Source organism: Corapipo altera, unplaced genomic scaffold (assembly GCF_003945725.1).
Source record: "Corapipo altera isolate COAL_440 unplaced genomic scaffold, ASM394572v1 113, whole genome shotgun sequence".
NCBI classification, from domain to species: domain Eukaryota; kingdom Metazoa; phylum Chordata; class Aves; order Passeriformes; family Pipridae; genus Corapipo; species Corapipo altera.
Genome location: NW_020884895.1, coordinates 7,930,999 through 7,944,774, shown reverse-complemented (window position 1 = coordinate 7,944,774; position 13,776 = coordinate 7,930,999). Strand labels below are relative to the sequence as shown.

Sequence of the window (13,776 nt, the reverse complement as noted above, 5' to 3'; positions counted from 1 at the left end):
CAATCCGCAAGCATAACTGTTATCTAAAAATAGTCGGGGCTTTTTTTTTCTTTTTAATATATACAGTTTAGTCTTATTCTTTCCATTCACAACCTCCCGCTACAACTCCAAGGGTACAAACCACAAAAAAAAACAAACAAAAAACCGGAAAATTTCCTCCAAGCTTAACCACCCACAGGCATTCTGGTATATGGCAAAAGGCACTGAAAGAAATAATTAAATAACGAAAAAAAAGGCAATAAAATGACAATAAAACAAATAACGAAGATATGCTCTGTGGGAATACACCCCCATGCCACGCCGTGAACCCTCCTCGCGCTGAGGGGCCCCGCGGCCCCCTCGCTGGACGCCCCCCGCCCGGACCCACCCTCAGCCCCCGCCTCGCCCAGCCCGGCCCCGCCGCCGCCCCCTCAGGGGAGGAAAGGTGGGCGGGAGGGGCCGGCCCGCCGCCGGGGCGCGGTCAGGGCGCGCGTTCCCCGCCCCCGCGGCCCGGACGGGGCCCCGCGGCTGCCGCTCGCCCGCGCCCCGCGCGTCCCGCCGGGACACTCGCCTGGGACGCGCCGCTCAAGGCGCCGCCGCCGCCGCCATTTTCTCGCCTCCCTCACGGGGGAGGCGCCGCGCGCGCGCGGGGCGCGGCCGCCGCCGGGCACGTGACGGGACCCGCCGCCATGTTGGCGCTGCCCGTGAGGCATCGGGGGTTTGGAAAACGCGGTGTTCTCAGCCAAAATAACCTACGCATTTCCACGTATAACAAAATAGAGACTCTTTCAAGTGCCTCTTACATTTAGCAGCTGTCGTTTCGATGCCATCAGCAGCTTCTCGCTCTTAATCGCAGCACAAGCCATCCAACTTTTTGAGGCTCTGCTTGCTTCATTCCACCCTTCCTGCCACCCATCAGCTTGAAGCACTGCGTGAATATGAGTTAAAGCAGTCTGGTCTCTCCTGCATCACTGATACATATGCACTTTGACAATACTTATGGGGTTTGGATGTATTTGGATGCCTGTGAGAGGTGCCTTCAGGATAAATCCCGTGTAACCTCCCTTGCCCATCACCATAGGTACTGTGGCAGCTGCACTGGGGGATCTCGGAATGGACTTTTGGAATTCCATTTGGAATGGAAGTCCATTTGGCATGGACTGTGTAGGGAGGTGGTGGAGTCACTGTCCCTGGAGGTGTTTAAGGAAAGACCGGACATAGCACTTGGTGCTCTGATCAAGTTGACATGGTGGCTTTTGGTCATCGGTTGGACTCGATGATTGCAGAGGTACTTTCCAACCTAACTGATCCTGTTATCCCACTGAAGGGGATGAGGATGTGGGAGCCAGGCTGAGGGATGCCCCAGCAGCTGTGGGATCACCATGAGACAGTGATCAGGTTCATACCAGTGCAGGGAGGTTGTGGTGAGGAGCCCAGTCTCCATCACACCCACAGCTCTGCACGTGGTGCTGTGTGGTCATTCAGGTTACTGTCTGGGGAACAAAATCAGGCTCATTCCCCAGTGTGCAACAAGCCAATAATGACACACTCGAGAGTGACACGGATTATTTATTTCAGAGCTGCCCAGGCCCAGATGCTTGGTGGTATCCCACAAATCCAGCACACCCCACCAGACTTTCCACACTGTCATTTATACAGAGTTCGGAGTTAGTCACTTCCCAAGCACAGCCCCTCTATTAGAATCAAAGAATCCCAGAATGGCTTGGGTTGAAAGTACCTTAAAGCTCATCTCACTCCACCCCACTGCCATGGGCAGGGACACCTTCCACTAGACCAGGTTGCTCCAAGCCCCGTCCAGTCTGGCCTTGGACACTTCCAGGGATGGGACAACCTGTGCTAGTGCTTCCCCACCCTCACAGGGAAGAACTTCCTCCTAATACCCAATCTAAACCTCCTCTCTGTCAGTTTGAAGCCATTCCCCCTTGTCCTGTCACTCCAGGCCCTTGTAAATACTCTGTGTCTTCCTTGTAGGATCCCTTCAGGCACTGGGAAGCCACAGTTAGGTCACCCTGGAGCCATCTCTTTCCCAGGCTAAACAATCCCAATTCCCTCAGCCTTTCCTTTTAGAAGAGGTGCTCCATCCCTCTGATCATCTTGGTGGCCTTCTCTGGACACTAGGATTCATTATTAATTTCTATACAAAGTACGTAATCCCAGCTAACTTCTACACATGCTCCAGGGAAGGGTCTGCACCTGGCCAGGGTCTTTTTGACCTGTAGGCATGATTTTTGGTATTACAATGAAGATAGTTCAGCTATAGTATACAGGGACCTGGAGTATTTTGCCAAGTTAGCACTGTATGCATAGACATCGACATCTTGATTTACTGCTTCCTTAAAGCTTGTTGCTTCCAGGATGTCCTTGACTAATGGATGCATCTGCTGCCTGTCCCACTGATGAGTTCTCCTTTCTTGCTGATTAGGCTTGAAAGTAAACAAAGATCTTACAACACAGAACATCCTGACTTCAGATAATTCTGACATATTCCACATTTTGCAACAAAGTGAGCACGGCTGCAGGGACAGGTGCTGCAGGGACAGGTACTGCAAGGTTCCTGTGGGAGGGGTAGAATTCAGGTATGTGTTGCTTGGGCCTGTGACAAATGAGCTTAAGTTTTTTCATGCTTTAGCTACAGTAGGAAAATGGAGGATGTGGTAGATGCTGCTTGCAGAGTGCTGTTGGGAGGTGAATCACAAAGTGGTTTGGGTTGGAAGGGACCTTCAAGATCATCCAGTTCCAGCCCCCTGCCATGGACAGGGACACCTTCCTGGTTCCCATGGTTAAGGTCAGGGAATTACCTGCTTGTAGTGCTTCTCCATATATGGAATACCTGCTTCTCAAGGACCTCAGCAGCTCCAGCCAGGGCACTGCTGGTGACCTATTAACTTCTCTGAGGAATGTGAAACAGCCTTTTATCCCTGTTAAGCGAGTTTTTACTTCCTTCCTATATAACACTGCCTCGGAGCTTTCCCTGCTATGGGGAAGACTAACCCTCCCCCTAAATTAACCATGATTCATCAGAATTGAATTATGTCAATAATTCCAGTCTGAAATTAGCAGCTCCTGCATATTACCAGGCACAGATGAGCAAAGCCCAAACTCTGTGAAGACAAGTAGTCGCTCCACCTCACAGACCCAATTCAAATTTTACGTGGGACATCTTGATAAACTCATCCCTCTTCATGAAATATATTTCTGTGATGAAGCAACGTCTTCTGTATCTTAGAATTATGCAACATTATTACACAGCCTTAGGAATACTGGTGTTTCCAAAGCTGTTGTATTCCCAAGGATACAGAAAGAGTGGCTCCCTGCAGCGAGAGGCAGAGAACTGCTACCTCAGACAGGAGTGCTGGTTCATGGCAGTTTAAATATTTTATACAGAACCAGTTGTATGAATGAGAATGAAATGCTTGACCAGCTGGTGATTGGACATTTAGCCTCAAGCTGCACCAGGGGAGGTTCATGTTGGACATCAGGAAGAATTTCTTCACGGGAAGGGTTGTTAGACATTAGAAGAGGCTGCCCAGGGAGGTGGAGGTGGAGATCCAGCAGGAAGTAGAAAACATGTTGGAAGTCTTAGTGCAAGACACGGGTGAGTTCAGGTAGACCAAGGTACTTTCTGTTGTACAAATAAGATATAAGACTCTGTGGATGCTGGGTGGAGCAAATAACTTGCTCCTGGGGAACAAAGAACTGAACAAATCCCTGCAGGAAGGTCAGGTAGCAAAAAAAAAGCTGTACTTTGCAACCACAACTAAAGTAAAGAAAATAAGGCTCTAAGTTGTTTTATTACGAATATGAGGAAGAGCCAAGTGTGTTGCTTTGAAAGTGCAGCAGCCTGTAACAAAAAGCTGAACTCCAGGGTGCTCCAATACTGATTGGAGGGGGCAGTGGGAAAAAGGAATTGTTTTACTGTTACAGAAGAAAAAAAGTGTTCTCATTTTCTTAGGACTGCCGGAAGCATCCCTCAGTTCAGGAAGTGTTGGGCAATAAATGTGTGTTGTCAAAGTTATTGATGTTAAATAGGCAAAGCTGAGAGGAAATACTGCTTGCAGTGATAAGGTGGCTTATGATTAACAGCTTTAATCAAAATACCTTTTGTTAACCCCCCTCTTTACCCTCTCAGTTAAAACAAATCCTTCATGTTACTTTTCTAAAAAAAGCATGTATGGGAATTAAAGCTTCACCTGAACTGACCATATTGTCTCGTGGGGAGTGCACACTGCAGGGAGTCTTGAGAATTCCCACAGAAAACACTTTGGTCAGTGGTAATTGTAAGAAATGCATTGCCATCATTTCTGAACAGCTCCTGCTGCCCATCAGCTCTGCACTGGCTGCTTTTGCCATGGATTTGTGTTAACATCCAGAATTTTCTGTCACCTCTCTGTCACTCCCACTGTTGTGGGAGTAGCCACAACAGTGGAGGAGTCATGGTGTGAACTGATTGTGAAGGAGCTTAGTTAGATGTGTCCAATGCTTTTATTCCTGGCATTGGGATGGTGGTGATGGGTTTGGTTTCATGGAACAGCTCAGCTGGAGCCTGGCCCACAGATGGAGAGCTGCTTCCAGCCAGTACCTCTATGGGCATTTCTGGCTCTTTCAGCCTTAAAAGAAGAACAACTGCAGAATGGTTTGGGTTGGAGCATTAAAGACCATCTCGTTCCAATCCCCTGCCATGGGCAGGGACACTTTCCACTAGACCAGGATACTCAGAGCTCCATCCAACCTGGCCTTGAACACTTCCAGGGATTGGGCAGCCACAGCTTCTCTGGGCAACCTGTGCCAGGGCCTCACGTCCCTCACAGGGTAGAATTTTTTCCTAATATCTAATCTTAACTCTTTTTCAGTTTAAAGCCACTGCTGTGTGTCCTGTCACTCCATCCCTCGTCCAAAGTCCCTCTCCAGCTCTTTTGGAGCTCCTTTAGGCACTTAAAAGGGCTCTCAGCTCTCCCTGGAGCCTTCTCTTCTCCAGGCTGAACATCCCCAGCTCTCCCAACCTGTGTCCAGAGCAGAGGGGCTCCAGCCCTCGAAGCATCTTCACGATCCTCCTCTGGACTCACTCCAACAGCTCCACGACCTTCTCGTGTCCAGGATCCCAGAGCTGGAGGCAGCACTGCAGGTGGGATCTCCCCAGAGCAGAGGGGGAGAATCCCTCCCTCGCCTGCTGCCCACGCTGTGGGGATGAGCCCCGTCGGTACCCGGGTAAAACGAGTTTTCCTCCTTAGCTCCCTGTCCCGGCGCTGAATATCCAACACCCCACATCCCGCTGCGCTCCCGCCGCGCCGGCGCCGCGGCCCCGCCATGCCCCGCGCTGGGCCGTACCAAGTGCCGGGGAGTTTTGTGTGGATCGAGGTGCCGGCCCCGCTCCGGGGGCGGCGAAGGGAGCAGAGGGACCGTCCGACGGGTTCGGACCTGCCCGACTGGGAGCGGCGGCTGCGGCGGCTCCGCCACTGCGGCCCCTGTTACCTGCGTGCCGCCGCCCCCTCTCCCCCCTCCGCTCCGGCGTGGAACATCCCGCCCCAGAGGTGTGGAGTCCCGCCGGGGAGAGCCCACGCAGTTCGCGGGGGGGGGCACGTACGGGGCGCTGTCACCCTCATCCCTGTGCAGCAGAGCTGCCGCTCGGCTCCTCTCGGAGCGACTCCTCCCGAAAAATCCCACGCTCTCCTCCGGTGCCGCCCCGCGCGGTTCCGCGCTCCCCCCGCCCCGCTTCTCCTGCGAGCTGCCCTCCGCCCCCCTCCCGGCACGTAGTGCCGCCCGGCGCGGGCGGGGCGCGCTGAGGCGCGGGGGTCGCGCAGCCGCCGCCGCCCCGGCCCCGCTCCCGGCCCCGGTTCCTCCCTCAGGATCCCCCGGCCCGGCCCGGGGGCGATGCCGACACAGCGGGACGGCACCGCCGGCAGCACCATGTCGGCTCCGGGCGGCCTCGGCGGCAGCCTCGGCGGGGACGGCGCCCACCAGGTCCGGGTGAAAGCCTACTACAAGGGGTGAGTGCGGCGCCGAGCCCCGCGGGCGGGGAGCCGGGTCCGGGGTGCCCAGCACGGGATCCCCCGGACACCCCTGGCTCCAGCCTTGGGTATCCCCTGACTGCAGGGGAGGAGGGAGAGAAGGTAGGATGAACCCTCTACGACCGTCCAGCCGTGTTTACATGGATTTCAAGTGCAGCGCTGGTGTCCGGAGGAGCCTCCCCTCCGTGTGTTGGGGTCTGGGGGGAGCTGGGTCCTCCCTCTTGCTGGGATGGCCTTCCCGAGGAACAAGGATGTACCTGAGCAGCCTCTCTGCCCTGCTCACCCTGCTTCCCTTCATCCCCAGGCCCTGCTAGCAGGAACAGCTGCATATTCCTTCATAATACACGCCAAAATTCATACTTCGTGTGTTCAGGGTCCAGCTTTGGTCCTGGTTGCTCTGTATTAGGTATGTCCAGATCTAAAAACAGAGGATGTTTGTATGAAAATCTCTTTCATAGGTTTTTAGGCTGTTTCCCAGGGACTGAGTGACTTCCAAGGGAGCCTATGAGTGGTAACTAAGATTATTATTATTATGTACCATCGATTATGCTTCTGCAGTTAAAAACAAACAAAGCAAAATACTAGAGGTCTGCAGAATGGAAATCTGAATTTTGTTGGCCTAATTCAGTGTCTTTCCAGCAATAACATATAAGGCAGAAGAAATGTTCTGTCTTGGGCTCATGGCCCCCTATTAAATAGTAACAGTTACAGGACTTAAAAAGTTTGAGTGCAAGGGTTGCCAGTGGTTCATTGAGTCATTAACTCTGAGTGGAGGTGATCTAAGCAGCAAAAAATGTAGATTGCATTTTTGGATTAAGAGTGAACACATGACACTTGACAGCTTCCTTGCAGTTATCTGTGTTCAGCACAAGAAGGGGTGCATTACTTCTTCAGTATTTACTCTCTGCTATCTCTGGCCCTATAATTTTAAGGAGAGGTATAGAAACCACACTGAGCATTTGGCATTTGCTGCTGTGTTTGGTTTCTGGCTTGTGTCTGATTTGGGTCTTTTCTTGCCAGGAGTCTGTAGAAGTTACTCTAGAGACTGGCACAGTCTGTGGCCTTAAAGGATGTGTGAGACTGTCAAAGTAATAGTATGTGAAATTCTCAGCTCTTTGTTTCAGTCTCTTTAATCTACCTTTTCTTAAGGAAGTGGAGATGCCCCTGGCTATCAGCTGGCAGAAGCATTCATTTGGTCAGACAGTGAACTAAAAGGGGGAATTGTTCTGCGTTAAAACCATTTATTTTTCTTCTGCTGGGTCAGTTCTAATCTCGATCATTTTCAGGTACAATCACATAAATTCTTGCTTTAGCAGAGGAAGGCTGTGGAGCAGAAAGGGAGAAAGCAGCTAAAGGATGTGGGAGTGAGGAAAAAAATCTGCTACACTGGGCAGAAATGCTGGCTCATGACCCTGGTAATAATTTCAGAGATATTGGAATGTTTCTTTTGAGTCTTATCCGTTGACTTTTTCTCTGTTAATGCAGTTATCAGTTTAATAACATCACTGAGTCATGGAGGGTGTTGGTTAACCACTGTGAATACCTACAGACTAACAGGCTCAATGCCTTAGTCATGATTTATTTTGAGATATAAGCAAATTATTCTCTCCACTTTCTTACAACAGAAAGTCTCAAGCCCCTTCTCAGACTCTCATTATCAAGGGGGTATCAAAGCCAAACACTTTACCTGCACGTACCCTGGAATGACTTGGAGACTGAGGATCTGAATGCTGATATCAAAGGCTCCTTTTTCTCCTTTCCTCAAATAAACCATCTCAAGATTAGAGCTGGATCGAGGATTTAATGGGAAATAGTGTTAATCAGGAAATGTTAATCTCTCTTAATTTCATTTTAATAGAAGCGTTTAAGTGGGTTGTAGAAGTTATTGGGAAAGTCTTGCTGGGAAGGTCTTTTCATCTTCCAGGAGGAGTTTCTGGTTAAAGAAAAAACCAAAAACCAACAACCACTTCGAAGCACAGATTTGTTCTTGAAAGGTTTGTGAATCTGATAGTTGGGATACTTGCCTGGGGAAAAGAGCTGAACCTGAATCCCTAAAACGTGGGTCTGGCCAGGAGCCCAATTGCTTTTCTCAGCCAAGACAAAGACTTCACACAGGACCCTTTGAAGAGTCTTTGTTTCACTGAGCTGTGCAGTGCTAATTCTTTATCTTAAATTCATGAAAGATGTTAAAACAGGAAGGAAAATTTTCCTGAAAATGAACAGAGATCATGAGAATAAGGGGGTGGGGAATTCCCGGAGACTTGGGAACTGGGGCAGTGGGTTGAGTTTGTCCACGTATTTCCTTCTCTCAGGTGAACTTTGCTTATCTTTCTCATAGGGCTGGTTGTTTAAAACGCTTAAAATAGAGTTACCAGTTGTAAAGAGTTAGTGTGATTTGTGCAGTGTGTGTAATAGAGGGTCCTCAGGGAGTTTTTAGGAATTTATTACTCTAAAAGTTTATGTAGTTTTTTGTTGATGCAGTAATGAAAGTATAGCAGCTCCAAGCTTCTGGCACTGATCAGCATCTGTAATTACACCCATTTCAGCTCTCTGATGATATTCAAAGTTTGCCTTTTGTCTTATCTCATTTGTTGTAGATGCTTTTTGTCAGGTCAGTACAAGTTGTTATATCATTAATACACGTTGTAGCAGCAGAGAACAGGTGGGAATAACACACTGCTTGTGCTCAAGGAGCCCTGTAGAATTCATGCTCTTGATTTAAAAAAAGAAGCAAAACTAATCAAGTATAAGAACCATTTTTCTGTCATGATTAGATATCCTAGCTTGTATTCTTTCAGTGCCTGACATAGGTTTTATGCTGGTTTTATGCTGGTTTTAGCTGTGCAGGCCTCTGCCTGCCTTCAGTTTGACTTGGTTTGAATGAAAAATACTCCTGACAGTCCTCTCATGATACGTGTTAAACTTGCTTCTTTTCTTAATTTTAATGTAGTTGCACGAGTGGGAAAAGAGGGGCGAAAAAAATTGAATTTTAATTGTAAAATCAAAATGTACCTCCATAAGGATTTCCATAAAATTAATTTCTAAAGGATTCTTGGGTTCTTGCATACTTTCTTTTTATTGTTCTTGGTCTTGAATGCTTTCTGACCAATTCTTCAGCAGAATGTCTTGGGTTGTCTGTTGATGATCAAGGAGAGTGTTCAGCGTAAGAAAGCTTCGGTCTAAGCCTATGGAGACACTTCCATCCCTTCTTGCTGTTTCAACACTGGTTCACCTTTGCAAAAGTACATTTTTTCCTGAAAAACTGATTGTGGGACCAGGTGGTTTGATACCTCAGACCTCCACGGGGGAAAGAAATGCTTTAAATGTTTGTGAATGTCAACGCCTGCCTCTTATGGTACAGAAATGACCCTGACACAGCAGAATTCCCCAGGAGTCCTGTGTGGCTTCATTGCAGTGGTCTGTAATTAGGCATTATCAAAAGCCTTAATGACTGACCCAGGTGTGTGATAAATATGTGGGTATGTAGATAATATGTATAATGTATCTGTATTTCCACATACATAATATGGGATACATTAGGCTGGTTTGTAGATGTTGCTTGTGGAACCTTTTTTATACTTAATATCATCTTTTTCTTTTAATATTGCTCTGAGCTAGGGTTCTGTGAAACACTGATCAGTGTTTGGTATAGCACAGGAGATCTTCCAAATTATCAAATATCTAATTATCTGATACATGTCCTGTTGGAGTTATTAAGATAGTAATCTCGAGGATTTGCTTAAATTCTAAAATAATTAAACTATCCTTTATTTGAAGGACTCAAATGTGAATAAACAAAGGAATGGTAAACTTTAGCACCAAATCAGTGGAGCTGCCAAGTAAGCAGTGCCTTATTTCCTTCCCGGAAAAACAGGAAATACAGGTTAAGGCTTTGCCTCCCAACACGGAGCTGCTCTGGGGGGGGTGCCCGTGTGTCTGTGACAGTAACACGCTGTCAGATCCACCTCCCTCAGGGGCACAAACGCTGGAATTGAGTTCCCAGTTATTGCTGGTTTTAGGGAGGATGCAAAGGGAGACCTTAGTGTTGCACAGAAGAGTTTGCTTGTGTAGGGTGGGCACAGTTGGGGCTTTCAAATGCAGCCTCATTTGCCCCAAATTGCTGTATTGTGCCTAAATACTGGGCTCCAAATGTTTTGTTTTGCATCTTGTCTCATGTGGAAAGATGAGGAGCAATTCCTCGACCAAACCATGTAGCAACTTTTTGACTGCTTTATTCAGATTACTGAAGAGGTGCAGTATCCATCCTGGACACCTCTGTCCTATTTACTGGAGTCTTTCCTGTACCCAAACCAGCTGATCGTGCTCATAAATCCAGAAGCAGACTCGCTGTTCTTCTGGAGTGCTTAGAAACTGCTGCTTGGTTTTATTCCTGCTGCTGAACCTGGAGGAGCCTCAGGCCAGCAGTTTGTTTATCGTGTGCTCTCTGCACTCTGGAGCATCCCCTGACCATAACTGTTGCATTAAGTCACCTCCTTGATCCCACTCTGCCCATGCACAAGGTGATTTAAAGACATTTAACTTGCTGCATATGTACACTTCATTCTGCTAGGAAGCTTGATATGAATTTTGACCAGATGAAAACTTTGGTTATTTTTTTTCCCCCACCAAACAGTCCTGGGAGCTGGCACCCACTGATGCAAATCCAACTAGCTGAGGTTTTTATGGGAAAATTAGTCTTGTAGCTCAGACATTGGGTTTAAATGAGGTGTTTGAGGAGGAGTGTGCTGTAAACAGCCTTCCACCTTCCTCTGAACTGTATCTCCCAACTCCTTTGTTTAAGGGACTGAACCCTGAGTCACCTGTTCCCCTTTAAGGCCCAGACAATACCAGCACAATTGGTCAGCATTTTATGCTGACATATTAAAAACAGGTTAACTCGCTTTTAATCTCAATTATCACAGAAATACCCATTCTGCTTAACAGTAAAGTGATAAATCTGAATTTTAAGTATATGGCTCTCTGTCAGCCTTCCCTTCATAGAGTGAAACACCATGCTTGTTTTAAAGGCACTTTCAATATGTGGAACATCCCCCCAAATCTCCTAGAAAACTTGTTTAATATTTGTCATTAATTTTTTATAACATCTACACAATCAGAATTTAGTTGGAGAAGATGTGTGTTTTTACATTTTGATATCTAATAACAAAATAACTGTTATAGAGCAAGTAAAACCAAAAATATGTTATTAACATTATTCAAAACATTTGCAGCATTTCATTCTTGAGTTTCCATTGGTGTAATAGATCTGATTTCTCTGTGTGGCTAATATCTGCTGCAGCTCACTTCATAGTTATTTGAGCATTAAATCTTAGTTTTTCTGAAGCAGATACCTGGAGGATTAAATGTCAAGTAATAAAAATCACTTGGAGCCTGACAGAAGGGAACCTCTGTACTTCACTTTAACATTTCAGAGGGAGGCTGCATCAGGGGTGGGTTTTATATTGGTGGCATATGAAAAGTGTTAGAGGTGATGGTCAAGTGCTACATTTTGCGGTGTAATTTCTCAAATCTGGTTTTCTCTTGCTCAGGGACATCATGATAACCTATTTTGAACCTTCCATCTCGTTTGAGGGACTGTGCAGTGAAGTTCGGGACATGTGCTCCTTCGACAACGAGCAGCTGTTCACCATGAAGTGGATTGATGAGGAAGGTAAATCAAGGCTCATCAATATGCTGCTCAACTTCCCAGCTTTTCTTTCCCTTGCATCTTTTCCTTTCCCTCTGCCTTCTTATAGAGCATAGAAATAGTAAATCTGACTCCAAAAAGTAATGGTTATCCAGTGCCTTTGTAAGTGCAGCTTAATGAAAAGGTGGTTGTTTCACACTGCTGAGTGTGTAACTTTCTCTCTTTTTATACCAAGTAAGATCTCAGTGAATATCAAAATGTTAATTTAATGTCGGGATTTCTTATGAAGGGAACAGAAAGTACTCATACTGCTGAAGAAGACCATGATTCCCTTTACATCTTACATTTTTTAAAAACAGTTCAACTGACATTGAATTATACAAATAGCAGTATTTATCTAAAATATTGCTGCAACTTAATATATAGTTGAGTTGTGTGTGTAACCAAAAACATTATATCTCGAGTGTTATTATCAGCTGTTACTTTAACAACCTAAAGTCTATTAACACACAGCTTCTAATAAAACCTTTTCTAAATGTTAAAAGGGAAATTACTTGTCTGAATGATGTATAGTTGCTTTTCATCAGAGTGCAATAACAACTTCAGCTGAGAACCTGTCAGCTTTAGCACTTAGAGTATCCATCTTAAAGTTTACCTTGGATGAAAAAAGTCCAGAGTCTGTTGTCCCTGTTCCTTAGCAGGTGTCATCCAGTCGAGCTGCATGTGTACAGTAGTATTTTTTTTTTTAAAGGTTATTTGTAGGTCCTGTTTTCTCTGTACAATCAGTTTATTCTACACGTAGGTTTTGAGCCCCAGCAAAGGCACATCTGGGTTATGGGATGGCTGTGGAGTTGTTTTAGCTGATGCAGTACATAAAGGGCTGCAGTCTGCAGTGATTTGTTGGCCATGGTTGGTGTTTGCAGGCAGCCATCAGCATAAAAGGTGCTCATAGAACTGTTTCCTCTCTTTCAAAACTGGATGACTGCCAGTTTATTTGGAGCTGAAAGCTAAACATGGACCAGAGCTGATTTTTGGAAGAGCCCTGTAGGCAGGTGTGTTGAAGATTATGTGGGTTTGGGAGTCTGAGTGGGGTGGGGGTTTTTATTTCCTCTCATTATGCCACAGTTATTTACACCAGGCAGATGCAGTTCAGTAAAATGGAGTGTTTATGACTGATCATACAGCAGAGCTATTGGAGTTGAACATTTACTTCACAGTAAGCTGGCTGTGTTGTTTTATCATGAGGGGGATAATGGACTCCTCACTGCAGAGAAAGTGTCTGCAGTGTCTGTCATAGTAAGAAGTATCTATTTTAATAAAAATGTTGTGCTGATTCAATAATTTATTTGAAGTCACAGTTTGTTCTGTCTCAATTTCTGCTCTTTAATTAGACATAAGAAAAAAGGAATGCTGCAGTTTGACTGAATTATATTCATATGTTCACAAAGGAATTAATTTTTATGAGCAAGCTGTGTTTGCTTTAATCATTGACTTACAGTTTAGTGTCAGTGGATAAAATGTTAATTTGGTGATGAGGAGTGTATTTAAAAAAATCCTTCTGTCTTTTTTGTGAGTAATTCTGGCATGAAAAATGCATGGTCTCTTGCCCAGACCTCTGCCTCCTCTCTCTCCACCACTCTGAAGTGTTTTCAGTTGATATTCTTTCTAGAAAGCCACTTTGCTTTCTTGGAAAATTCCTGTATCACATCCTCTTCACTAAAACTGAAGTTTGCTCTTTAATAGTAACATGAGGAAATGTGTGTTGTGGGCTGGTTCGTGTTACACTATTGCTGATGCTTTTTATAGTGTAAGACAAGATAAGGGATCTAAGGCATCACTGCTTCCTGACTGAACTGCCTGTTCATGTGTGTGACTGAACTGGATTTACCTGGTCAGTAAGGCTTTTATTTGGCATATACTAAGTGTGGTTTTAGCCTTTGCAAGCTGAAAGCATCATGTGTAGCTACTCCTGTGTCATAGAGGTAATGGCACACAAAGACAGATCTAATTTAGTTGAGTGGAATCACTTCCAAAATTCTCAGATGCTACTGGAAAATAGAATTAACTTGATTTGGTTTTAGACAGATTTCTATTTTATCTGTATATGGCTGATTCATCTTCCCT

The 13,776-nt window shown here is 46.0% G+C and overlaps 2 protein-coding genes across 11 annotated transcripts in view; one reads left to right on the top strand and one right to left on the bottom strand.

Moving 5' to 3' along the window:
• PHC3 (polyhomeotic homolog 3) overlaps positions 1-616 on the bottom strand; it is a 29,748-nt gene extending 29,132 nt beyond the window's left edge. For all 7 annotated transcript variants that reach the window (XR_003528360.1, XM_027647284.1, XM_027647283.1 and 4 more), the window contains exon 1: positions 551-616. The gene's annotated coding sequence lies outside the window, so the exon portion shown is untranslated. The remainder of the gene's footprint in view (positions 1-550) is intronic.
• A 1,917-nt stretch (positions 617-2,533) lies between these two features.
• The window catches only part of PRKCI (protein kinase C iota), a 31,305-nt gene continuing 20,062 nt past the window's right edge, over positions 2,534-13,776 (top strand). Inside the window, exons 1-2 of one of the 4 annotated variants that reach the window (XM_027647303.1) lie at positions 2,534-2,576; positions 11,555-11,676. In XM_027647303.1, coding sequence (XP_027503104.1) covers positions 11,562-11,676 — 115 coding nt within the window. In that variant the 5' untranslated portion in view covers positions 2,534-2,576; positions 11,555-11,561. Of the gene's footprint in view, positions 2,577-5,853; positions 5,985-10,445; positions 10,526-11,554; positions 11,677-13,776 lie in introns of those variants that run through there. The other 3 variants (XM_027647301.1, XM_027647302.1, XM_027647304.1) reach the window with 3 other exon arrangements.